At 43.6% G+C, this 27,670-nt stretch overlaps 2 protein-coding genes and 2 non-coding genes across 4 annotated transcripts; all 4 read right to left on the bottom strand.

Annotated features, from left to right (window-relative positions):
• Window positions 1-1,454: 1,454 nt before the first annotated feature.
• Window positions 1,455-3,900, bottom strand: RASL11A (RAS like family 11 member A). Its single transcript, XM_030882630.2, has 4 exons — window positions 3,701-3,900; window positions 3,276-3,332; window positions 3,098-3,177; window positions 1,455-2,164 (listed from the first exon to the last, which is right to left on the bottom strand). The coding sequence occupies exons 1-4, from the start codon at window positions 3,822-3,824 to the stop codon at window positions 1,697-1,699; spliced, it is 729 nt and encodes a 242-aa protein (XP_030738490.1). The 5' UTR covers window positions 3,825-3,900; the 3' UTR covers window positions 1,455-1,696.
• An 11,889-nt stretch (window positions 3,901-15,789) lies between these two features.
• On the bottom strand, window positions 15,790-20,875 carry RPL21 (ribosomal protein L21). Its single transcript, XM_030882637.3, has 6 exons — window positions 20,638-20,875; window positions 18,418-18,496; window positions 18,044-18,105; window positions 17,129-17,241; window positions 16,228-16,378; window positions 15,790-16,117 (listed from the first exon to the last, which is right to left on the bottom strand). Exons 2-6 carry the CDS (start codon window positions 18,482-18,484, stop codon window positions 16,028-16,030), a joined length of 483 nt encoding a protein of 160 aa, XP_030738497.1. The 5' UTR covers window positions 18,485-18,496; window positions 20,638-20,875; the 3' UTR covers window positions 15,790-16,027.
• LOC115866854 (small nucleolar RNA SNORA27) lies at window positions 16,958-17,084 on the bottom strand. The gene has a single exon (XR_004044881.1). It is a non-coding gene; the product is annotated as a small nucleolar RNA SNORA27 (small nucleolar RNA).
• On the bottom strand, window positions 17,348-17,418 carry LOC115866848 (small nucleolar RNA SNORD102). The gene has a single exon (XR_004044876.1). It is a non-coding gene; the product is annotated as a small nucleolar RNA SNORD102 (small nucleolar RNA).
• Window positions 20,876-27,670: the final 6,795 nt, after the last annotated feature.

Below are 27,670 nucleotides of genomic sequence, written 5' to 3'. Positions count from 1 at the left end.
TCCAAAATATACTTGTTTTCTTATTTGGATACACCTTTAGATGTGAATGATCTAACATTATTAATTCTTTATGTCATTTTGGCTAGACACCCCCCAACTATAGGGAAGGGTGGTGTTTCCATCACAGGTCTGGACACAGTCAAGGGTAATGGTCTGCAGTGGCCAGAAGCTGCATGTGTCATTTCCTGTCACCGCTAATAAAGAACCTTCAACTACTGAGAACACCTCCTGTCCTCGTTCTGCAGAAGTGGCAAGTTGTTTCATTGTAATCTGCCACGGTTGTCCTTGGCACCAAAAACAATGTAGTCACTCACTTATTCATCAAATATTTACTGAAAACCTACCAGCCTATGTGCAAGCACTGGGCTAGAAGCTTGGAATACAAAGTCATAAAATGCAGCGACTGCCCTCAAGCAGTGGTCCTTCCAATGGGGGTGACAAACAGCCTCATGAAAAGGTTGGGTTGTAACACAAATGCTACAGGAATAGAGGAAGACTCAGAGGAGGCACCCCGGAGTTGAATGTAGCATGTGACTCGGGACTTGAAGGATCTTTTAGGTGGAGAATTGGACAAAATATTCAAGGGAGTAGTTCGTGCCAAGGCAGGGAGGCATGAAAGTACCTGGTGAAGAGTGAGAAAGTCAGAGCGTTCTGTTGGAATCGATCGTCAGCTGTGTGTGCGCATGCGCGCGCATTTGTTTTGCAAGGAGGGGATGATGAGCGTGGAGAGGTGGCAAATAATCTTGATTCCATGCCTCATTTATATTTTACCCGGCAGATAAGGGGAAACTAGCTGAGTTTTTTCAGTCATGGAAATAAGATGATCAGGGTTGGTTTTAGTAAGGTTGTCCTGGTGTGACGAAAGATTTAGAGACAAGAAACCAGAGCCTCGCCCACACGCTTGCTTGCCCATCCAGGCACGAGCTGTAAAAGCCTGGATTAAGGCAAAGTGATGCTTTAGAGAAAAATAGGAGAGAGAATTGACAGACTGGGTGCGCCATTGGTTAGGGTAAAGGAGACAGAGAGGGATGGAGAATTTTCCGGCAACTCCAGGAAGGGTGCACTTACTGACAATGGGAATGCTGGAAGGAGGGTTGTTTTTTTAATACTGGTGGAGAGGATAAACTCCCATTTACACCAATAAATAATAATGTTATTCATGTCATAATTTTTTAGCATCTGTGCACAATGAACCCCTTCCGCTGAAAATCACATGGTGTCAGTTTCATGCCCGGGGCAAAGTGCCCTAATTAAAGACATCCTGCAGTTACTCAAATCCCTTTCCTCCTCCACAGACTGTCCTTTCTCCCACACCAGATTCCCTCTGCATCAACCCCTCCCCGCAGGAGCCACCAATCAGAGTTCAGACTGGGGGTAAGCCTGGAGCAGTTCTGGGCTCTGGTGCAAGTATGATTTCTATAAAAAGACATTTAAAAACAAGGAGCAATGTTGCCATTTGCCTTTAATGGAAAAGTGGCTAGCAGTTACAGTTTTAAAAAAATCTTTTATTAAAAAAACAACTATCCAACTTCTAGGCAATCACCGTTTGAATTTTCAGAAATAAACATACACTTGAAAACTAATAGTTTGTATAAAAATAAACTCTGAATGTGTGATTAAAAAGGGTGACCCCCAGTCTTCTCAGCTGCATGAATGCCTGATAAAAAGGGGACGAGTCCATCCAGTGCAGATGGGTCTACCCCAGGGTGGAGGGGGCCTTGGCCTTGGAGGAAAGAGCTTGCTTGAAGCGCCTCTTCAGGTCCTGCATGTTGGGAGAACGTGGCCGGGGGATGATGGAGACTCTCCTCCTCTCCCCACCGAGGCTGTGCAGCTTGCTCACTTCTTTGCACAGATGCTGAAACACATCACAGACATCTTCGTAGTTTTCACTGGTGGAAATTTCCAGGAACAGGCTGCCCAGCTCGTTGGCCAGTTGGATGCCGTCACGGGTCTGCACCTGTCGGGCGTGCAGAAGGTCCCCCTTGTTGCCCACGATGATGACGGGGGCTTTAGAGTCGGGGTGGACCTTCCGGATGTGCTGGTACAGGGGGCGGATGGACAGGTAGCTGTCATAGTCCGTGATGGAATAGACCAGCAGGAAGCCCTCTGCCCACTGCACGCACTTGGACAGGGAGTCGACTGCCGGGCTGAGGCTGTCTTGGACCTGAAAAGAGCAAAGTGAGCCCGGATCAAGGAAGCTCTCGGTGGGAGAAACTGGAAAGAACATCAAAGCCACCCTTGAAAAAAACGTTTGAACAAGAAATCACTAAATATAGTTTCAGATTCTACCCAGCTTCTGCAGAAGGAAGCTTTTGATATGGCAACAGCCAATTCTCAGGCAAGCTCCCTTCCTGGGTTATTTTATTAGCTGTTACCAACACATTATTTTAACCCCCTTGCTTGGCAGGTAGCCTGTGATGAACCAGTCTGTGATGACTTCAATGAGAACTTCAACTCAGGATGGCGCAATTTTTAGGGAACTAACTCAGAATAAACAGAACTTTGAAAATAAGCCAAGATAAATATCTATTCCCCAACCCATAAAAATATTTTTAGCATGTCCTTCTTGAGAATGTTACAGAAACAAATTCCTTCTTTCGGTTCTTCCACAAGACCTTTCCTCCCTAGAAGGGAGAGCAATTAGTAACTTGTTAATCAAGTTACATTCCTGACGGCTTGCCATGGGGTTATCTGATTGGAATTACTGAGAGGAACAGCGAGAAACAGGAGCGCTTCAGCAGACCTTGCTAGGGGAGAAGACCCTCTCCAGAATCCCACCCCCATAGTTTTGTTCCGGGTTCCAAGGCTGAGCTGCTCCTGACAGAAGTGGTGAGACCCGTGTAACCAGTGATGCCCGGCCAGGGCTGCGAAGAGAAGCTAAGCATCTCTTCCCCTTTCCGAGGTGGCAGACAGCAGAAGGCGGCCTCTATAACAATCCACTCTCCCCGCCCCCCATCGTGGACGGTTTCTAACACCCCAACGACTGGCCCCACCTGGGTACGGCACACCCCTCCATCTGAGCGCGTAACAGGCGTGCCCAGACACCTGGCTCGGGCGTCTGGAAGCGGAGGAGCCGCCTGCTCTTGGCAGTCCTTACCTGGATGCCCCCGGGAGTGTCCTGGATCTGCAGGGAGAGCTGGTCTCCCTCCACGCACACGAGCCGCGAGTACAACTTGCCTGGAGAATGAAGGAGACTTGAGTTTTAAATTCTCACACTCTCCTCAGGAAAAAGAAAATCAGAGCATGCAACCTCAACAGAACGAAACGAACCTAACCTGTGTTCGGCTCATAATCGCCAATGAATCTCTTGGTCAGGAAGCGCACAATCATTGCTGAAAAGGAAAGGAAAATCAGCTGAAGGACTAGGACGAGACGGTCAAACCGGGACTGTCTCGGGGAAATGGGGGCGTGACGGGCCGCAGTACCGCGGATGCTGCCTGCATCCCCAGGCTCCGCAGGGTCAAGGGTGCGGCCGCGGCCTCCGCGGGTTTTGGGGCGGGTGCGGCCGGGGGTGCGCTACGCGCCGCACCGGCACCCGTTCTCCAACAGGTGCCCGCCGGTGAAGGCTCAGGAGTGCAAGGTCCGGGGAAGCGGCGGGAAAGCAGGCTGGCGGGGGAAGGCCGGCAGCGGCCTGGAAACGTCCGGGCCCCCCTGCGCCCTCCCCTCCGCCGGGAGCCCCCGCTTTCCCCGGGGCGCTCACCGCTCTTGCCCACGCGGCCGGCGCCCAGCACGGCCAGTTTGATGTCCTTGGGCAGGAGGTAGTCGGAGGAGGACTCGGGGATGGGCGCGAGCAGAAAGTGTCCGGACATGGTAGGCGGCCGCATGAAGCGCGCGGTCGAGCGCGGGGCTACGGTGCGCGGGGACCTCGGCCGCCGGTGCGGCGAGCCCGGCCGGCGGCTTTTAAAGGGCTGGGCGCGCTGGGGGCCCCGCGGCCGCCTCCGGCTCCTCCTCTTCCCGCCCCTTCCAGCAGCTGCGCGGAGGGGGCGGAGCCGGAGAGCCCAGGGCACCGTCACCGCGGCGCACGCACCCGCTTGACGCGCTCTGCCGGGGGCCTACGCTGCTCCGGCCTCCGGGCCCTGGAGATCCGGCCTCTGCTGTGCCTGCGTAGCCCTGGCGGCTCCCTCCATCCTGCAGAGGCGAGACCGGAATTATGAGAGAGATCAGAATTATGAGCTGGGGGACGAAAGAAAGGAAAAATGCAATCGGTCGGACGTTGCCGCAGCAATGGGAAGGATAAATTCCTGGCGAATGTTGCCCTTTTTATTTTTGAAAGGTGCTGAGGGGTGACATTATTAGGATAAAGAGCCCTGACTTAGTATCAGTATAAGGGAGTTGCAGACACTGTGACCTTGCTCCAGATTTGTGAAGGCCCCTTGGGGACAGCCATTGTCAACAGCTCAGCCTCCGAACCCAGCCCCTGGCTGCTGGTGCTGGCTGAGCTGACTCATTAGCGAGCACTCAACAAGCTAATTGAGAGCTCTGGCTCCGGACTAATCCTCCATCAAACACCGTCCTATGACTTGAGTCACGCCTTGGCTTCATCATTCAAGTACTTATTTCTAAGTGTAAAGCGGAGTTTAGGGTGGGCGTGGAAGTGGGAGGAAGAGGACACAAAAGCAAAATCCGGCCAGTCTTGGGTTTCGGGAGCCCACAGTGGCAAAAAGGCAAAAAAGGCTTGGGATTCTGTCCTTGCAGGTTAGACCTTCAGGCTTCTGCCTCCTGTGCTCCAGCCTCACAGGTCCAATTGCCTCTTAGACAGGCCCACCCTCACTCACCCCTTTCTCCATCTTGGTTGTATCAGTTAGCTTTTGCTGCCTGACAAACTGCACGAAACTTACTGCCTTGAAACCGCAATCCCTCACGGCTGCTCACCAGTCTGCAGGTCAGTGCAGTGGTTATCCTAATCCAGGCCCGGCTCAGCTGGTGTTGGCCGCAGGCTTTCATTCTTCCATGCATCCGTAGAGAGCTGGTGGCAGCGGGCTAGGGGCGATGGGGGTGGGGGCTGGCTGGTGGCTCCAGATTGGTGTCCTCAGGCAGCTGGCCGGCTGCTGGCTGCTGTGGTGGGAGGGGCAGTGGCTGAGCCACTGTTTCTCCTCACCCAGAAGGCGGGCCAGGATCATGGTGGCTGGGCAGAGTTCCAAGAGTGTGAGTGGAAGTGTTAGCAGGCCTCCCGAGACCTAGGCTCCGGGAGGAACCCATCACGCCTGCTGCCTTCTCTTGGCCAAAGCAAGTCGTGGTGCCAGCCCACACTCCAGGGGAGGGAAGTGCACTCCACTCCTTGGTGGAGAGAGCTGCAGAGCCACATTTGAGAGGGCTGGGATGCAGAGAGGGGTAGGAGAAGAGGTCCGCTTTTGCAGTCGACCACACTGATGAGTGTGCGCATGTGCGTCCATCCACCCGGCAGCCCAAGCCAGCGGCCTGTGGACCAGATCCCTGAACACTCGCGCCCAGCTCTCGGTTCCGGCCACTGAGAGGCCTTGGCTCTAACCCCTCTCGCTTCCGCGTGGATTCATCACCAAGTTCCATCATTTCTTCTGCCTCCGTTTCTTGGTATCTCGTCCTCTCCATCCCTCCTGCTCTCTTTGCTTCTCACTTGAAGAACCCCGAGGCAGACCAGGAAGAGGGTGACTGGTTTCCTTGCCCCTCGCTCGGGGGAGCCTCCTCTGGTCACTGCTGCCATCCCCACCCCTGCATCCCAGTTCCTCACGCTCAGGGCACCCTTAAGGCAGCACTGATCCCAACTGTCATTACTTTCTGGTGGAATATTTATTTCATGTCTCTCTCCCAGAAGGCAGGGCCTCTAGCTTGTGTCTTTAGTGCCCAGCACATAGTGGCAGCTGAGGCTCACGAGGTCTTTAATAAATGTTAGTACACTGACAGACATTCTGAATGGTGTCTTCACTGTGTGAACTGGAGAAGACGGAAGTCACGTGTGTAACCATTATCCCAATACCTATGTTTTGAGAGCAGTCAGCTCTCAGGAGAAAGCGTTCCAGGGAATGTCCTCAGCTGAACAGCCTTATTACATCTGTACTGTCCTTTGGTTCAGCACAAGGCAGTCCCCTTCTGTTCAACTTCAGTTTGACTGGAAAGACTTGAAGCCCGGAACCGCCTTTCCTGACTGGGGAAAAGTCACCATAAAGAGAGTTACTATTTACAGAACCACCTTGAAACAATTAGGTTCCAGGGGTCCTTGAGCAGTTCAGTGACAGGGGCCTGGGTTGTTGCCTTTCAGATTCTCCTGGCCTCTCCTTCTTGAACACAGAATGGCTCCTGCTTCACTAAACATCAAGTACTCATCCAAGCAGGGAGGGAGGGAGGGACCCTCTTCGTCTCTTTTTATTATGAAATAAAATAATTCTCAGAAGAACCCATTAGACTCTCTTACATCTCAGTGGCCAGAACTGAGAAGCTGGGAACCAGTGTATTCATGTACCTAGTGGAGAATACCAGGGTTGCCAGGACTAGCTCGGATCAGTTCCTCCCTGGAGGCCACACACATAGCTACCCTGTTAGAAATCCAGCAACCGAAGAGGGGATCCTTGTTGAGCAGCAGTCAATGGGACTGTCCTAACACCCTTCACTTTCCTGAAGTTAAAATGCAGAACTTAACAAGGGAAAAGAGAGCCCTTCCTTGGCTGAATCGTGGGCTTATCTCCTCACCTCATTCCCTTACATTCCCTGTCAGGTATAAGATCATTTTAGGTTAAGGTCGCTCCATAAGTAAGATTCCTAATACTGTTCTCTGCCTGGTGACAGCTATGTTCCATTTTGCACGTACAGTGCACCTTTGCTCAGAACTCAAAATGTTATTCTTTCTCCTTGGAAAGCTCTTTGCATTTGCAAATACCCAAGATCATCCGTGGCCCTTTATGCAGACAATGTTACTGAACTGTAGAATTATAAACAGCCTCGCCTAAATTGCTGCTTGTGCTATTTCATTTTGGATTTCTTTGTATCCAGTTATGTAAAATTGTGGTGCAAGTAGTATGACACAGGTATGCTGAAGTGTTTTTAAAAAGATAATAGAAAAAAATATATAAAAAGATAATAGAAACGTGTAGGCAGATATGAATGCACAGATCCGGGGGTGTTTAGAATGACTGTGAAGGGTAGAATTTAGTAATATGCAAATAAGGTCAGGCTTGGAAAGCTATTAACCCTTCACCATCCAAAGAAGCTTGATTTCTAGCCCTCAGGCAAAACTCTGCCAGGGGTCCTCCCCTACTTCAGGAATGTCTCTCCTACCACCATCCATCACCCAATATCAACTACCTTTCCTGTCTATCCTAAATCCTTGAACATTGAGGCTGGAGACTCAGACTTTGCCTTCAAGTACTTTCCTCAGTATAAAAATCACACCTCTCTCCTCTACCAGCTCCCTACTTTAATTCAGCAGTCAAATGACTGAAACTCTACTCTCTGCGAGGCTGTTAAGCGCTGGTACAGAACATAAACAACAGCTGTTATCAAACATTTACTGAGAGGACAACAACGTGTAAGACTTGCCTGACTTCACAGACACCCCCACAGTGAAGTTAATTAAAATAATTATCGTTTATGTATCACTGTTGAGTTTCCAAAAAAAATTCTCAATTAATTCTTCCATAATTTTAATCCTGTGAAATGGGTAAAATATCTCCTAAACTGAGGTTTGGACAAGTTTAGTCACTTACTCATAGAGCCATTCAATAGTGGGCATCTCAACCCCCGTGATTTCAAACTTGGCACTGTGGAGAGTAGGATGGAGAACACTGCTCATGTAAATGCAATGACAAAGCAGATGGGCTCAGAACTCCAATACAGCTGCAACAGAGAGAATTTAATCTGAATGGGTTTATTTCTGGGTTCTCAACTCTGTTCCACTGATCTCTGTGTCTTTTTATACCAATACTATATTGTTTTGATAATTATAGCTTTGTAGTATACTTTGACATCAGGGAGAATGATACCTCCAGCTTTGTCTTTCTCAAGATTGCTTTGCAATTTAGGATCTTTTGTGGTTCCGTATAAATTTTATAACTATTTGTTCTAATTCTGTGAAAATTGCCACTGGAATTTCGATAGGGATTGCACTGAATCTGTAGATTGCTTTGGGTAGTATGGACATTTTAACAATATTAATTCTTCCAATCCATGAGTATGGAATATCTTTCCATTTATTTGCATCTTCTTCAAGTTCGCTGATCAACATCTTACAGCTTTCAGTGTACAGGTCTTTCACCTCCTTGGCTGAATACGTTTTGTTTTTTTTTTAATGTGATTGTAAATGGGATTTTCTTAAATTTTCTTTATGATAGTTTGTTATTAGTGTAAAGACACTACAGATTTCTGTATATTGATTTTGCATCCTGAAACTTTACTGAATTCATTTATTAGTTCTAACAGTTTTTAATGGAGTCTTTAGCGTTTTCTATGTATAGTACCACGTCACCTGCAAACAATGAGTTTTACTTCTTACTTTCCAATTTGAATGTCTTTCTTTTTCCTACACATATATGGACAATTAATTTACGACAAAGGAGCCAATAACATACAATGGAGAAAGGACAGTTTTGTCAATAAATGGTGTTGGGATAACTGGACAGCCACAACATGCAAAAGAATGAAACTAGACCACTATCTTACACCATAGACAAAAACTGACTCAAAATGGATTAGTGACTTGAATGTAAGACCTGAAACCAGACAAAAACTGACTCAAAATGTATTAGTGACTTGAATGTAAGACCTGAAACCATAAGAATCCTAGAAGAAAACACAGGCAATAACCTTGACGTCAACGTTTTTGTGGATCTGACTGCAAAGTCAAGGGAGACAAAAGCAAAAATAAACAAATGGGACTACATCAAACTACAAGCTTCTGCACAGCAAAAGACACCAAAACAGAAAGGCAGAGATACAAACTACCATGTATATGAAGACATATTGTACAGCACAGGTAATTAGAGCTATTATTTTGTAATAACTTTTCTTTTGGCTGTGCCACGCAGCATGTGGGATCTTAGTTCCCTGACCAGGGATCGAACCTGAGTCCCCTGCAGTGGGAACGTGGAGTCTTAACCACTGGACCACCAGGGAAGTCCCTGTAATAACGTTTAATGGAGTATAAGCTATAAAAATATTGAATCACTACGCTGTACACTTAATATTGTAAATCAGCTATACTTAAAAACACACACACAGGGCTTCCCTGGTGGCGCAGTGGTTGAGAGTCCGCCTGCCGATGCAGGGGACACGGGTTCGTGCCCCGGTCCGGGAAGATCCCACATGCCGCGGAGTGGCTGGGCCCGTGAGCCATGGCCGCTGAGCCTGCGTGTCCGGAGCCTGTGCTCCGCAACGGGAGAGGCCACAACAGTGAGAGACCCGCGTACGGCAAAAAAACAAACAAAAAAAACCATACACACATACAAAAAGGCAACCCACTGAATGGGAGGAGATATTTGCTAATCATATATCCAGTACGGGGCTAATATCCAAATGTATAAAGAACTCATACAACAAAAAATCCGATTAAAAAATGGGCAGGGGATCTGAATAAACATTTTTCCAAAGACATTCAGATGGCCAACAGGCACATGAAAAGATGTTCAGCATCAGTAATCATCAGGGAAATGCAAACCAATCACAATGCGATATCACCTCACACCTGTTAGAATGGCTGTTATTAAAAAGATAAATAAATGTTGGTAAGGATGTGGAGAAAAAGGAACTCCTGTGCACTGGTGGGAATGTAAATTGATGCAGCCACTATGGAAACAGTATGGAGGTTCCTCAAAAAACAGTAGAACTGGGCTTCCCTGGTGGTGCAGTGGTTGGGAGTCTGCCTGCCAATGCAGGGGACACGGGTTCGAGTCCTGGTCCAGGAAGATCCCACATGCCGCCCGCGCACAGCAACGAAGACCCAACGCAGCCAAAAATAAAAAACAAAACAAAAAAACAGTAGAACTACCTTATGGGTATTTATCTTCTGGGTATTTATCTAAATAAATAGATACGGCTTCTGGGTATTTATCTAAAGAAAACAAGAACACTAACTTGAAAAGACACATGCACCCTTATATTCATCGTAGCATTATTTACAATAGTCAAGATATGGAGGTGTCCACTGATGGATGAAGATGTGACATGTATAACAGAATACTACTCAGCTGTAAAAAAAAGTGAAATCTTGCCATTTGCGACATGGATGGACCTCAAGGGCATAATGCTAAATGAAATGTCAGACAGAGAAAGACGAATTCCAAATAATTTCACTCATATATGGAATCTTATAAAACAAAACAAAAACTCATGGATACAGAGAACAAGACTAGTAGTTACCAGAGGGGAAGAAGGTTGTGAAGTAGGTGAAAAGGGTGAAGGGAGTCAAATGTATGCTGATGGATGGTAACTGTATCTTTGGTGATCACTTTGTAGTGTACACAAAATGCTGAACACCTGAAACTTGTTAGAAATCTGAAGTGGGGGGTGGGTAATCAGGAAAAGCTGCAGGGAGCAACGACTGGTCCCTGAGCATATTTGATAGATGGAAACACAAGGGTAGAGAGATGTCTTATTTGGTTGAGGGAAGAGCACGAGCAGAAGCAGGAAGGCAGGAAGCATACGGCACGCAGTCTCAAAGGTGAGTATATAGTAGATGACCCAAAGGTTGGGGAGCAGACTGTGCATGGCAATGAACGCCTCAGTAAGGCATCATCTGGAGGCTATGGAACGCCACTGCACTGTTGTTGAGGCGGCCCCTAGTATATGCAAGTGCCAGAGCTAGGAGCATCCGAAGGACAGATGGCCTCTGCTCTCAAGGATCTTCACACTGTTCACTTACTCATCTGCCATGAGCAATTAATCTGAACTCTGTTCTTTCTCAGGAGCAAAAATCCAATCACATCTTCACTTGGGCTAAGCCGTCATCTCATTCTGTAGACAGCAAAGAGCACCCCGTGGCATTTCTTTTCCAATCCAAGTGATTTCCACAAACTGCACTCTTGCTAGGAAAGTTTTGAGAGGCTTCTCTGTGCCTTTCCCACGAGGGCCTTTGAGAGACGGCCCATCAGTTGCCCCTCACCACTCACCTTTGCTATTGAAAAAGAATCACAGTCCACAACCTTGGGCTGCTTATTCACGCCTCTACACACTTTCTCCACCTCAGCAGTAACAGCTGCAGATGCTGCCTCACTGTTATTTATAACCAAGCAATTTGTCTAAGATTCTATGAAGGTTTCTTGCTTGAACAATACCAATGTTTTCCTTTAAGTGGGGCTGGGATAAACACTCATACCTCAAATCAAATTCAGCTCAAAATTCTCTTGTGCTCAAAAAATAAGATAAACGTAACTTCATATATTTTAGCGACGCTTACTGCTAAATGTTAGCCAGTGTTTATATTTAGAATCTTTCCCATCCTAGTGCAGAGAAAAATGCAAATCTACCCTGATGGGAGTACAGAAGATACAGGAAACTGGGGGGCTTTCTGGCCACAACGTTCAGAAGCAAATTTCAGTGTGATGTAGTTTATTCAGCCCTTCGGATCGGGTTCAACTGAACATGAACAGGCCTTAAGAGATACCTGGCTAGATCAGAAGAGAAAGTTCAAGAAGCCACGCAGCCTCATTCCCAACCATGGCTCTTATTAACTTAAGAACAGGGTGAAAAGTTTTATAGTTAGAATATTTTTCTTCATTCTCATTGGTAAGTGTGAGAAAAGGGAATTGTACAGTAAGGGATTAATTTATAAATTCACACTTTGTGATGGTTACTCATTAAACGACCTGCATTTCAAGGCAGGCATGTAATCTTATCAGCAAACACACATTAGTCAAATCTCAAGGGTTTCAATTTAATTCATCTCTCCGCTAACAAAACCTTCCAAGCTCATCTGTGTAATAGCTGCACCAAATGGAGGTGCCCAAGAGGGAGTTGGAAATACACATCTAGAGCTTCAGAGAAAGTGAGCTCTGAAGTTGAGTCTCACGTGTATTAGAGATGGCCAGACATAAACTTAGTGGTTCTCAAGTTGGAGCATGCACCTCCATCGCCCAGAGAACTTGTTAAGTGCTGCCCGCGGCCCCTCCCCGGAATTTCTGATTCAGTAGGTCTGCATTTTTAACAAGTTCCCAGATGCTGATGCTGCGAGCTGGGAAACTATACTTGAAGAACCACTGGCTTAGATCATCCAGAAAGAACTCAGGAGTGACAGATGTGGAACATTAAGGAAAATCCAGAATAAGGGGGACGAAGGAGTCGGACAGGTAGAGGAACCTGGCTAAAGTGTGATGGCAAAAAGCAAAGGTGTTGGCTCTGACAAATACCAGGGAGATGAAGCCAAATTGGAAAGTCTCCAAGTTTAATTAGCAGGTGTTTGGTAACCTCTAGGAGTAGTTTCATTAGAGTGGTGTAGGCAGAAGCCATATTGGCAGTGGGAGACGGAATTTAAGCTACAAAAGAATGAGGAAGACAAACGAAAAGCTGCTTGCTTAGTTTGCTGGCTTTCACTAGTCTGTAAGCTGAAGCCAAGGAAGCAGTACGTGGAAAGGGTCAAGCAAACAAGAGAAACCACAAAAAATCAGTGAAAACAAGAGCCCTGTAAACATCAACTTTCCCCTTTACTGTCCTTTTACACTCCTTGAAGCCTTATTTTGCCTTGATTTAAATAGGATTTCCGCTTGTACTGCTCTTCCTAGATTGTAACTTCCTTAATGGTGTTTGACCTCCAAATATCTCATGACTTACTGAATCTGACTTTGGGGCTGGAAGTGGTAGAAGATTAGGTCAGAAAAGTAGGTAGAGGGGCAGATGATATAGGGCTTTGAATGTGCGAATAAAGGCACTTCAGTATTTGGGAGGTCAGAAAGACAGTAAGGTCCAGCAAAGACTGCAGCGGAGGTAAAAGGAAACCAGGTTAAGTGTTCCAGAAGCTAAGGAAAGCCAAATTCAATAACGCAACATTTTCTCCGGCCAGATTAGCAAAGACTAAATTATTATAATCAATGCTGAAGAGAGTGCCAAGACAATCATTTTCACTCACTCATGGAGTGCTAACTGGTACAACCCTTTAGGAAAGCAATCAAAATGAACCAAGAATCTGGAAACCACATTTTAAACTCAGTATTGTGCATGTGAGAAAACCAATCTTTAAAAATCAAAAAGAGCTATACGCATATTCACATAGCATTGCCATTGATAGTATTTTAGAAAACTGCTGCACCATACACTAGATGGAAGCGTTCACATCTTCTGACTACCTGCCCTAAGAATAACTCCCCTTAGCCAGTCTTGTTTGCAGCCTTTCCTCTTCCCAATGACCAGCCTCACCAGCCCTCCTGAACTAAGATATCTTACACCATTTCCTTTTCGACAAGTCACAATTATACTTCCTTTCACTTAGTCATAGTTAAACATGGAATCAGACTCAAAGCACGCGAGGGACCTCTAGGAATCATTCAGTCCAACCGCTACTTGCAGATGACACCCTCATTTTACAGAAGCAGCAACTGTCAGCAAGGTTAACATGACTGGCTGGAGAACGAACAAAGAAATGTTTGAGGTCTCTGATTTTTCCACGTGAAGGATTTAATAATCCCAATTACTCCTGAGCAAAATGGTTGGTTAGCCCTCAAAATTCAGAAACACTATAGTTTTATAAAGTACATAGGAAAATAAAACTGAACATAAAGTAGAAAATGTCTTAAACAAAAAAAAAAAAGCAGTGCTTTTCTCACTAAAAAGCATTTACTGAGTGTATATTATGTGCCAGGCACCAGAAGTAAAAAATATAAGGCAGAGTCCCTACCCTCAGGTCTAGTGAGGAAGGCAGAAGGTTTTAAAAACTATAAACACTGTGAGAAGCAAACACACAAAAATGTGGGGGAATTTATTCCACCAACCCAAACCAGAAGTAATCTCTGATTCCAAGCACTTTCATTCCTCTCCTTAAAATGCTTTAATCAGGGACGGTTCACCTATGACTCAAGGTGAGTGAACGACAAGCAGAATTCCATCAAACGAACAAAGCAAAGTGTGGGTATTTCAGGAAAAGGCAAGTGCGTGTGCAAAACCGGGGCAATGAAGAGCAGTTCCATAAACACAATTTTCCTAATAGCTAAAGCCATCACGTAGGAAAACAGAAATAAAGAGAAAAACAATTTAGTAGGAACCAGACTAGTTACACATACCTTGAAAAACTAAACCATGAGTTATAGAGACACGCAGGTTAAGCAATATGCAATAAAGCAGGAGGCTCAATAAACATGATGCCTTGAAGCTGCTTTAATAGTTTACAGGAGAAATCAAAATGTGCCTAAAGGGGCAGGAATGAAGAAACGGCTATGAAAGATACTCATGAAATAGAATTTTAAAATATGCAAAGTGACTTCAACCTAGTGCATAAGTGGTAACTTAAGATGGAAAAACACAGAACACAGATGCCAACTGATGCAATATATAAGGTTTTCCTTGTTTTCTGTGGTGGTGCTGGTAAACAATTTCTTTTGACCAACAGAGTCATGTTTAAACATAACCCTCTACCACTAGATGTGAATCTTTGAGGGCAATTAATAACCACCATTTACTGAGTTAGGTTAGGAATCCAAGATGCAAAGCCCGGGTTTGCTGGATTCCAAGCCCTATTACCATCACACTTCACCAGATGAAACTGAAGGCCACTAACATTGGGTTTCAACCTATTCACAGTGTTTACTAAAATTATAAACAGGTTCTTGTCCTCAAGTCTAATAGTGGGGACAGAATACCAAGTAAGTAGTCAAGGTTTTCATTTTTTTAAAATTAATTAATTTATTAATTTATGGCTGTGTTGGGTCTTTCTTGCTGCACACGGGCTTTCTCTAGTTGCGGTGAGCGGGCGCTACTCTTCATTGCAGTGTGCCGGCTTCTCACTGCAGTGGCTTCTCTTGTTGCGGAGCACAGGCTCTAAGTGTGTGGGCTTCAGTAGTTGCCACGCAGGCTCAGTAGTTGTGGTGCACAGGCTTAGTTGCTCCGTGGCATGTGGGATCTTCCCGGACCAGGGCTCGAACCCGTGTCCCCTGCATTGGCAGGCGGATTCGTAACCACGGCGCCACCAGGGAAGCCCAAGGTTTTCATTTTAAATAAGCTTGCTACAGGTATTATCACAGAATACTGAAGGCAGGGCGATGAGATGTGATCAATTCCCTACTGGATGTTTACCACATCCTATTAAAAATATCCAGGAAGTAACAAAACCTAAAATGGTGTTCCAACTAGACAGAGTAGCTTTAAAATATTCCTATTAATATGAAGCAATATAGAACTGATGACTAAAATCTGATTATGCAGCCAGATTGCCTGGGTTTGAATCTTTGCCCAACACTATGCACCTGTAACCTCAGGCAAGTTACTTGTGCCTCAGCTTCCTTTCATATAAAATGAGCAAAACAAAACTTATTCCAAGTTTTTTGCGAGTACATTATATAAAGTGCTTAGAATGCCACATAACATATTAGATGCTATATACTTACCTGGTTTAAATAAAAAAGGTATTCCAGTTTTTAATACTGTTCTGAGCCCTGCTGCACGAAAGGTCTGAACAACTCAGAACTAACATGTAACTCACAAAGGACCAGGAAGGGGCTTTAAACCATGTATATTTAAATAGTAGGCTTCAAAGGTAAGTTCTTGATCCTCAAAACACAGCTACTTAATTTATGATGCAATTATGAGCATCAACTTTTCCTGAGCTTAATTATAACATATAACTTTCATTCATTTTAAATCCTTTGTTCATAGGAATTGAGACTATTTTCAAACTAGTACAAATATTTTATAAGTAATATCTAGCAGTTTATTAATCAATGGAGTATACTGCACAACAAACTACCTTGCATCTTTCAGGAATAAAACCCACTAAATTTGAAAAGTAAAAAGACGTCACCCACTGAATTCGGACACAATTAAAATGTGCTTTAAATATTTGTTTGGGGAAGGGGGTCACACACTTCTACTCAATTAAGAGAAACATTTACACAGTCCAGGTCTTTTATTTTCTTTACACCCATCATGCCATGAATTCATAGGGAATGGGCTCCAACAGTTCAGGCTCCTTTCCATTGGTTCTCACGAAGTGTGCTTCTCTGGGTGGAGCAGGCTATTAAAAAAAGGTGAGGGAATAATTATGAAAAGTACTGTAACTCAATTTCAAACTGCTCCCGGAACTAATAATGTACGTAATACCAAGACACCCTGCCAAGCACTCACCTGGCGCTTCAGTTGAACCCAAGTACCTTTCTCTTTGGCTTCCTTCTTTTTCTGATCATTTTCCTTCACCCGTTTCAGGAAGCTATCCCGGCTCTTAGAGTGCTTAATATGCTCGATACGCACATTAATTCTCTTGGCAAGAATCTTGCCCCTGGAGAGAGAAGAAACTCTTAAGTGCATCAAAAACACAGCTAAAATTCAGAGAATTCTTTCGACAGTTTCATTTATTAATTAAACCATGAATTTTTTTTTACCCAGATAGGATAAATCAACAAGGTGATGGCAAATTTATAATCATTTATTAAATCTTACTGAATAGGGCCTTGAGGCAAACATCCCCACTTTTTTGTTTGTTTGTTTGTTTGCGGTACGCGGCCTCTCACTGCTGCGGCCTCTCCCGCTGCGGAGCACAGGCTCCGGACATGCAAGCCCAGCGGCCATGGCCCACGGGCCCAGCCGCTCCGCGGCACGTGGGATCCTCCCGGACCGGGGCATGAACCCACGCCCCCTGCATCGGCAGGTGGACTCCCAACCACTGCGCCGCCAGGGAAGCCCAAACATCCCCACTTTTAAGCTCTCTTCTGATGAGGTGACAGACTCTAAAATACCAAATAATTTAAGCAAAACCAGACCACTAATAAAATTTACAACTTATTAAACTTTTTACACTGTGAAAACCAGAACGGCTTAGCTAACAAACCTCACAAGACTTTCCAGTAAGTTTATTACAATTTGTTTCCTCTGACAGGTTACAAGACAAACACCCAGTTTGCTTGAGTTTTAAAAGGGTATTTCCTTTGCCCCACCTGAATGACCAATAAAGACATAAGTCCAACTGGCAAAGTGAAAGGGGGGTGTGAGGGAATACTAAGTAGGCACAAAGAACTATGACATTACTTACTTAACTTGTTTGTTTACAATGATGCCAACAGCATGCTGGGTAACATTGTAGACTCTCCCAGTTTTGCCATGGTAACATTTGTGGGGCATTCCTTTTTGAACAGTGCCCATTCCCTGTTAAGAAAGGAGATAAATGTTAGGCGAGCAATTTCCCCCTCCATTTAAATCCAAAGTAACTAAGATATTCCAAGATTTTTTCTTCTTTAGATGGCAACTCAAGAGCTTTCAGAGCCGGTGAAATGTCATTTTCACGTTGCTTTTAGCAATCAAAAAGACAATCATCATTAAGCTCTAGAGTGCCAGGACACGTTTAAATACAAATCCACAGGATTTCCCCCCCTTAATTTTTCCACTAGCTGTTAAAAACAAGTAATGAGAAAATTCTTAGACTCAAGAATAGCACTTTTAAAACTCTTGTTTATTAAAGTAAAATTAAAATAGCCATTCTAGGGACTTCCCTGGTGGCACAGTGGTTACGAATCCGCCTGCCAATGCAGGGGACACGGGTTCGAGCCCTGGTCCGGGAAGATCCCACATGCCACAGAGCAACTAAGCCCGTGCGCCACAGCTACTGAGCCTACGCTCTACAGCCTGTGAGCCACAACTACTGAAGCCTGCCCACCTAGAGCCCAAGCTCTGCAACAAGGGAAGCCACTGCAGTAAGAAGCCCGTGCACTGCAATGAAGACTTGACAACAAAGACCCAATGCAGCCAAAAAAAATAAATTTATTACAAAAATAAAAATGTAACATAAAATAGCTACTCTATACTCTCACGAGCTTTTTCAGGAAATAGATTTTCCCCCGATCAGGAAGATAAAAAGATGCAATACACCCTATTCAGATTTTAATATTAAACACAACTTTTCTAACTTCTAATGTTACTCTGTAGTTATTTCCCCAATTTTATAATTTACCTTGATATCTACGATATCACCTTTCTTGTAGATTCGCATGTATGTGGCCAAAGGAACAACTCCTGCAAAAAACCCAAAAAACCCCAATACAGTCAACATCAAGATTAAAAAGTCAAGAGTAAGAGAAATATATAAGCTTACTAGCTTTCAACACACACTACTTTTTGGCAGTTACGTGTACTTTAAAATCTTGCTAGTCGACAATTTAAGAACCACTATATAAAATTCATGCTTTTTATTCATTACAAATAAGTTAGGTAGATGCTGATTAATTAATGCCATTTATTAAGAGCACATTATATGAACGACAACACATAGGTAATAAAACACAAATGTATGCCACACTTGCTCCCAAGGAGGGTGGATCTACTCACCATGTTTTCTAAAAGGCCTAGAGAACATGTAGCGGGTGCCCCTCCTCTTTCCCTTTGTGTTGGTCATTTTGGCGAATTACTGAAACCAGAAAGTATCAAAGAGTCAAATACAACTGCAAAATTGACATTTGCCCCTTTAACCAAAAAATGTGTAATTACAAATGCACTAAGTTCAGTAGCAACACGAGAATTAGGCAACTATCTAAAAAGCTGGTTCACGAATCAATAGCTCTTATAATGGTAAGAAACAGTAATTTTACCAAGATTTCTGCCAAAACTGCCTAAAACTCCTAAGAAGCAGAACTGGATTTTAGAACCCAAACCAGGATTTTCCCTATTAGAATGTAACAACACAACAGGACTTCTGCCACACTACATCTGTAGAACCCAGCTTAGACTGCCAAGAACACTGGAATTACCAACTAGAAGGCAGTTTATTGTGGCAAAGCACGACAAAACTCAGTCTTGCATTTATACATAATGGATTAAACCCCTTTTCTTATCAACCTACAGATTTCTTTAATACCGCGCCTATTAACTGTCAAAAATCTCTAACTTACTTCATATACCTAATTACTCAGTTGTTTACCAGAAAATGTGAGGTGGAAGGCTTTACAATCACTGACCTGATTTTGACATAGGTTTTGCCACCTACCTGCTGGGAGACCAACATTTAAAACCCTGATCCTCATATGTAAAACAGTATTAATACTTTTATAATCAACTAAGGTAATGTCTACAAAACATTGAGCAATTCCTAGAACATGCAAAGCGCTTACTAGTAAACAGTACTTTATCATTGCCTAAGAACTCACATATAGGCTACTGAGTTGAACCTTTCACTTTGTTTCCCAAAAGGTCAAAATAATGGTTTTAATTGCCTCAGATCATCCAAGGGCAGAACTACCATTGCTGACTACTCCTACCACAAGGCAAAATACACCAAAGACCAGCTTAGGTTGTAGACAACGTTCTAATATAAGTCAACCTCTCAATTTATTACATCTTAACCGTAAAGAAAAGTGACTCCTAAGTACCTTTTTCATATAACCTGTGTGGCAAGGAGACCGAAGAATGTTCCAGCTAACCCACCAAAGCCAAATCACTGTTACAACGAATGCACACTTCACTTTAAATGGTGAGAAGAATCTATCAAGTACAAGTACTGTTTTAATTCTCATGGCTACATTTGCATTAAGTTCATATAAACTCCCCTTAAGTTCATAAACAAGGGGACATGCTCTGCAGGTCAACTCACTTCATGGAGACACAAAGTGACAGAATCAGTAATAAGTCCTTTCGTTTTTTTAAAAAATAAATTTATTTTTTAAATTTTTGGCCACGTTGGGTCTTCGTTGTCGTGCACCGGCTCTCTCTAATTACAGCGAGTGGGGGCTTTTCTCATTGCGGAGCACGGGCTCTAGGTGCGCGGGCTTCAATAGTTGCGGCTCATGGGTTCTAGAGCGCAGGCTCAGTAGTTGTGGTGCACGGGTTTGCTTGCTCTGCGGCATGTGGGATCTTCCCGGACCAGAGCTCCAACCCGTGTCGCCTGCACTGGCAAGCGGATTCTTAACCACTGCACCACCAGGGAAGCTCTGGAAGTCCTTTCTGACTCCAGAGCCCACGCTCCTTCCACTAGACCCATTTTTCCAAGTTCGAAATCCATCAGGACTCAATACACATATAATCGAGTGAGTTTTTAAAAACGATACTTAACGTCCCAAGCAATGACAATTTAAAGTCTATAAATACTACCAAAAATGGGACCGATTACAGGGGCGCAACCCGCTGTTTCCTCAACTCTGGCAGCTGGCTGCTACAAACTAAACACAGATGCAAAACTAAGACTAAGGGGTTATTCAGTTATCTTTCCCCCTAAACGCCTAAATCAGACACAGCTATTCAGGAATCCCTTCGCTTAACACTTGCTGGCCTGGCATGAACAAAACAATACCCGTGGCAAACAAAGTATTTTCCCTTTCTCCAATTGCGGTCCCGGGCCAGAATTAAGAGAACCGGAAATCTCCCACGTCAACGACGAACGGGCTGGGCTTCTTCATCCAGGGCGACTCGGGGGCACCTCTGCAGTTCTCCGACCACGATCCCCGACTTTCTCACACACACACCCAGATCTCGGGAGATTAAAACCGGCGCCTGGTTCTCAACCCGCTCCTACTGCCCCGAAGCCCCTACCCCAAGGCATTACAGTTTAGGTCTTACAACAGGGGTTACGATGCCACACTGAAGGCGTTGGAAAAGCAAGCGGCCACGCGGCGCCAGAGCCGAACCGAGAAAGCCGAGGAGAGGCGGGCTGAAGCCGTGGGGGCGCTGGAAGAACGAGTTCCTTTCCCGATGGACCAGAATCGCCTCACCCCGGTGCCTCGGCCTCCTTTTTCCAAAGCCTGTCCCCCCGCAAACCCACGGCATCGCAGCCTGGTCCCCGGCCCCGCGCCCGCCGCGCCCAGTCTGGACGGACAGAGCTCCACCGCCCAGGCCAGCGGGCCCCAGGCTGGCTAGATGATCTCCCTAGGGCTCCAATGCACGGCCTCAGCGGCCCCAGGGTTGGAACTCACGCCTGAAGAACAGGGGGAGGGACAAGAGGCTCCGGGAGCCACGCGCGTACTGTACCTGGAAGATGGCGGTTCCGGCCGAAAAGAAGGAGGCGGCGCCGCGCGCGCGCCTTACAAGGGACTACGGGCTGCCCGCGGCGCTGCCTGAGAAAACGCCGGCCGACAGCCACTCTTTCCTGGGTAAGGGTGTCGTCTCTGAGAACCAGAAGAACCTGTGAGGATATTTTCCTTTCTTGCGAAAAAGAGGTAACCGACCGACACAAGCTGACACTTGGATCTTGCCAGACAGCCCGGAAAGGGGCCTTCAAGGGCGTCAAACAGGCGCAGACGTCGCGAGCGTGATGACGAGCGCGATGACGTCAGCCCTTGCGTCAGACACCACGCGCGAAATGGGCGTGTGCTTGCGTCCTCGGGCGTCGGAGCCTTGTGGTCTTATGTTGTCTGAGTTCTTTTCTGTGCTCCGAACTGCAGTTTGTGGGAATGGTTACGTGGACACAAAAGCAAAATTATGGTGAAGAAAGCATGTTGTAAGGTTTATATGTCTTTCAAACGTTTTTCCCCTCAATGCGTCGAAACACTACGCATCTGCTGGTAGGTACGTACCCCTGTTACAACCACTTTGCGAAGCAATTTGGCAAAATCTAGTGAAACCGAAAATATGCAAATACCAAATTCCAGCATTCCGCTCCTAACTGCTTATCTTATGGGAACTTTTCTATGTAGACAAGGATATCCATAACAGCACTAGGAATAGAAGCAAAAAGTTGGAAACGTCCACCAATAAGAGCATAAACCCATTATGGGGTATTCATACGGTGGAATATTATATGCCAGTAAGTCAAGACTGAGCCCGCAAATGCGATGAAGCAAAAAGAGGGACATGTGGAACATACATAATAGGACAATTTACACACGTACAATTTTGAAACATGCAAAACAATACTATATATTGCTTAGGCATATATGCATATGTAGTGAAAGTAGTCAAGAAATACAAGGGGATGAAAATCAAATTTAGAAAAGTGGTCTTGTCTGGTAGGAAGGGGACTGTAAAGAAAGGGGTATACAGGAGGCTTTAACTATTTTGACTAATTTTAAGCTGGTTATTGAATACATGGGAGGTGATTGTTTATTCATCACTATACTTTTTAATAAATATTTTCTAAATAATTTATTTTTAATCAAAATTAATAAATATTAATAGTTTTTAAAGGGTAGTTTTAGATTTAGCAAAAAAATTTTTTAGAAAAATGGTACAGAGAATTCCCGTATACGTGGCACCCAGTTTACCCTTTTGTGAACATCTTAACATTAGTATTCTACAGTTTCAATTAGTGACACAATATTGTACATTTTTAAAAATTAATTTAGTTTTGGCTGTGTTGAGTCTTCATTGCTGCACCCGGGTTTTCTGTAGTTGCGGCGAGTGGGGACTACTCTTCGTCGTGGTGCTCGGGCTTTTCATTGCGGCAGCTTCTCTTGTTGCAGAGCACAGGCTGTAGGCATGCGGGCTTCCGTAGTTGCAGCACACGGGCTCAGTAGTTGTGGCTCATGGGCTCTAGAGTGCAGGCTCAGTAGTCATGGCGCACAGGCTTAGTTGCTCTGTGGCGTGTGGCATCTTCCTGGACCAGGCTCGAACCAGTATCCCCTGCATTGGCAGGAGGATTCTTAGCCACCGTGCCACCAGGGAAATCCCATTTGGATGATTTTTGACTAATGTAAATATGTAGCCTTGGAACCAATATCCCCAATCAAGATCCAGAATATTGCCATTCCCATTAACAATTCCCTGTGCTTTGTCCCAGCTGATCCCCTCCCCAACTAGAACAATCCAACATTCTGATTTCTATAACCATAGATTAGTTTCGCCTACTCTTAAATTTCATATAAATGCTACTGTACAGTATGTGCACTTTTTGTCTGGCTCTTTTTTTTTCAGCTTAGTGTTTTTAAGATTCAATCATGTTGTTACTTGTACCAGTAGTTTATTTTATTTTTTATTGATAAGTAGTATTCTACTATATGAATTTACCACAATTTATTTATACATTCTCGTCTTGATGGAAATTTGGTTTTTTCCTCTCAGTTTTATGCTACTATGAAAAAAGCCGCCATAAATATTTTTGTGAATATGTTTTCTGTTCTTCTGGGTGATACCTAGAGCATTGCTTGATCATAAGGTATCTCTAACGTCATAGAAAATTGCCAAATGGTTTTCCAAAGTGAACCTCTATTTTTATTATTTACCATTTTCCTCTGAAGAGAGTAAGGCATTTATTTTTATTACAGGCTTTTAAAGTAGGTTTGTGTCATTAGTTCTATCATACAGATCTGAAAACCAAAGTGGTTTCCTAAGTGTCTAAAGGTCAATTTACCTCCAGTTTGAGATCATTAATGTAAAAAAGAATAAGAAAAGGATTGAAACTTAAAGAAATGTGAAGTACATTAAATGTAGAAAGTAGGAAAACTCAAAATTCATTCAATATTTATAAGCATCTAGATTAAATAAGGTACTGAAGTGCATAATGAGACTATAAAAATGAATAAAACATGATCCTGGCCCTCAAGGACTCCACAGAGAGCTTGGTGGAAGAGGAAGATGCTAGACTACTGTAAGTGGAAAAGCAGACGACATGGAGTTGAGCAGTGTGGGTGTTCTGTGGATGACCCACTGCGCCTAGATTAGAGGAGGGCATGGGAGAGAAGAATCCCTGGATGAAAAATGAAGCTTCACAGAGGAGGTTGAACTTGATGAAGGAGTCACACTTTGACCAGAGAACAAGTAGTAAGGGTATTTTAGGCAGAAAGTATTTTTGCATATGTAAAGGCGTACAGATGGATAACAACTTTAAAAACTCAGAGAAACGAAAGCCATCCAATAGCCTTAGAAAATAAGGTCAACAAATGAACAGGAATGTGACATTAAAATGAAGCTGATTTATGATTTTGCACCAGGCTTGAGTAAACTTACTAAGAGAAACCCATAACTTTCGGTCATTAAAGTAAGTTCACATCTCTATTTCCACTTTTGTATTTTTCTCTGTAGAAGCAGATTAACAAAGTATACGTTTTGTTTTATTTTGGTTTTCAGGAGACATTGGCATTTTAACTCCAGCGGGGCAAATTTTCTAAGCTAGGAGGAAACATGGATCTGTCCTATTATGTGTGAGGCTCTAGTTGGAAACTCTGAGTATCAGTCAACTCCATCGGATTTGCCCTTTGTCTTGGTGTATTGGCAGAAGGACAATTTCAAATAAGAACCAGTTAGGATTTTCTAGTGTAGAAAATATATAATGAAAACAAGACAAAAAGACAACCCTCAGAATGGGAGAAAATATTTGCAAATGAAGCAACTGGCAAAGGATTAATCTCCAAAATTTACAAGCAGCTTATGCACCTCAATATCAAAAAAACAAACAACCCAATCCAAAAATGGGCAGAAGACCTAGAGACATTTCTCCACAGAAGATATACAGATTGCCAACAAGCACATGATAGAACGCTCAACATTGCTAATCATTAGAGAAATGAAAATCAAAACTACAATGAGGTATCACCTCACACCAGTCAGAATGGCCATCATCAAAAAATCTACAAACAATAAATGCTGGAGAGGGTGTGGAGAAAAGGGAACACTCTTGCATTGTTGGTGGGAAGGTAAATTGATACAGCCACTATGGAGAACAGTATGGAGGTTCCTTAAAAAGCTAAAAATAGAACTACCATACGACCCAGCAATCCCACTCCTGGGCCTGTACCCTGATAAAACCATAATTCAAAAAGAGTCATGTACCACAGTGTTCATTGCAGCTCTATTTACAATAGCCAGGACATGGAAGCAACCTAAGTGTCCATCGACAGATGAATGGATGAGAAGATGTGGCACATATATACAATGGAATATTACTCAGCCATAAAAAGAAACGAAATTGAGTTATTTGTAGTGAGGTGGATGGACCTAGAGTCTGTAATACAGAGTGAAGTAAATCAGAAAGAGAAAAACGAATACCGTATGTTAACACATATATACGGAATCTAAAAAAAAAATGGTTATGAAGAACCTAGAGGCAGGACCGGAATAAAGATGCAGACATAGAGAATGTATTTGAGGACACGGGGAGTGGGAAGGGTAAGCTGGCACGAAGTGAGAGAGTGGCATGGACATATATACACTACTAAATGTAAAATAGATAGCTAATGGGAAGCAGCCACATAGCACAGGGAGATCAGCTCCGTGCTTTGTGTCTACCTAGAGGGGTGGGATAGGGTGAGAGGGAGACGCAAGAGGGAGGGGATATGGGGATATATGTATATGTATAGCTGATTCACTTTGTTATAAAGCAGAAAGTAACACACCATTGTAAAGCAATTATACTCCAATAAAGATGTTAAAAAAAAGAAAAAAAATACATTAGACCCTTGGCATGTAGACTCAATCCTAAGCAAAAATAGCTGAAGTTTGGGTGAGTTCAGAAATTAAATTGTTGTAGAAAAAAAAAACCCAGAAAATATATAATGAGAATTTTGTCTCCAGGAAAATGTCACTGTAATGACAGCCAAAGTAATGAGGCAGAAATACAATGAATAATTGAAAAACATATGGTGAAGAATAATTACACAAAATAATCTTTTTTCAATGAAAATTTTCATTTGAGATCTTGAGAAGCAGAAAAAAGTGAAGAGAAACTTTTTTTTAAATCAAGTAAGACAAAGATTGTACCCTTCCAGAACTTGATTCTCTACATGAAAACAGGCATAAACAAGCTTGTGACCATGTGATTAGACATTCAAACTGAATCTCAACCCCATAACTCAGATCCTCATTATCTGCATCCAGATTTTTCTGTTCTCAAATCCTGTTTCTTGCTCCAGCTTCTAAAATATCTTCAACTGCCCTAGACTTTAAGGCCAGAGCAACATGAGGAAGAACCTAATCAAATATCAGGAGTATTCAGACAGAAAAAGTATTGAAGTGAGAGTTGGGAAAGACATTGCAGTGATTTATGGAGACCTAGTTATGTTTAGACAGTAAGGCACAACTTGGAAACGTGTGACAGACAACTTTCACGTCTTTTGTTAACCCTGTTTGATTGATAATATGGCTATCTGGACCTGAGTTGAGAAACTCATTTTTTTTTAATGACCTTATTCAGTGCCCCATCAATAAACAGAATATCAAGTTTTCATTTCACTTAAAATTTCAAGAATCTAAGTTGAAAATCAACTGATCGTCTATCTTTCAAGGTCCAAGCGTCATTCATATGGAAAATTAGAACTCACTGGTTCAAAGACAAAAGACTTGTCTTAAAAAGGCTCAAAAGATTTCTTGGATAATAGACAGTCTTACAAAATACATTTTATTTTTTTTAACATCTTTATTAGAGTATAATTGCTTTACAATGGTGTGTTACTTTCTGCTTTATAACAAAGTGAATCAGCTATACATATACATATATCCCCATATCCCCTCCCTCTTGTGTCTCCCTCCCACCCTCCCTATCCCACCCCTCTAGGTGGTCACAAAGCACGGAGCTGATCTCCCTGTGCTATGTGGCTGCTTCCCACTAGCTATCTATTTTACAACAAAATACATTTTGATGAGCTAAGTGTAAATGAATCAGCACAGTGGATTAAGTTATCCTTAAATTTGTTTTACTTATTATTTATTTATTAAAAAAGTTTACACTTTGACTCCCTTCACCCATTTCTCCCACCCTTCACCCCTCCCCCTGCTTCTGGCAACCACCAGTCTGTTCTCTATATCTAAGACCTTGGTCTTTTTTTTTTTTTTTTTTTTAGATTCCATGTATAAGAGAGATCAGACAGTATTTGTCTTTCTCTGTCTGACTTGTTTCACTTAGCTTAATGCCCTGAAGGTGCATCCATGTTGTCGCAAATGGTAAGATCTCTTTCTTTTCTATGGCTGAGTAATATTGCACTACATATGTATATTTATATATATGTGTGTCTGTGTGTGCATCTGTGTGTGTGTGTGTGTGTACAAAAAAACCCTAAAGATCCATCAGAAAAACTGTTAGAACTAATAAATGAATTCAGTAAAGCTGCAGGGTACAAAATCAGTATATAAAAATCTGTTACATTTCTATACACTAACTATCAGAAAAAGAAATTAAGGAAACAATCCCATTTATAATTGCATCAAAAAGAATAAAATACTTAGGAATAAATTTAAACAAGGAAGTGAAAACCTGTATACTGAAAACCATAAGACATTAAGGAAAGAAATTGAAGACACGAATAAGTGGAAAGATATTCTGTGCTCATGGATTGGAATGAAACAAATACTGATAAAATGTCCATACTATTCAAAGCAATCTATAGTTTCAATGCAATTCCTATCAAAATTGCAATGGCAACTGCTGAATTGTCTTGAATTGAAGTTCTTGGATTTTTAAAAAAATAAATTTATTTATTTTTGGCTGCGTTGGGTCTTTGTTGCTCCATGTGGGCCTTCTCTAGTTGTGGCGAGCGGGGGCTACTCTTCGTTGCAGTGCGTGGGCTTCTCATTGCAGTGGCTTCTCTTGTTGCGGAACATGGGCTTTAGGTGCGCAGGCTTCAGTAGTTGTGGTGCGTGGGCTCAGTGGTTGTGGCTCGTGGGCTCAGTGGTTGTGGCTCGTGGGCTCTAGAGCGCAGGCTCAGTAGCTGTGGTTCATGGGCTTAGT

The sequence above is a fragment of the Globicephala melas genome, chromosome 18 (genome assembly GCF_963455315.2).
Source record: "Globicephala melas chromosome 18, mGloMel1.2, whole genome shotgun sequence".
NCBI classification, from domain to species: domain Eukaryota; kingdom Metazoa; phylum Chordata; class Mammalia; order Artiodactyla; family Delphinidae; genus Globicephala; species Globicephala melas.
The sequence above is the reverse complement of the archived record's forward strand: the minus strand, read 5'-3'. Positions and strand labels throughout refer to the sequence as shown.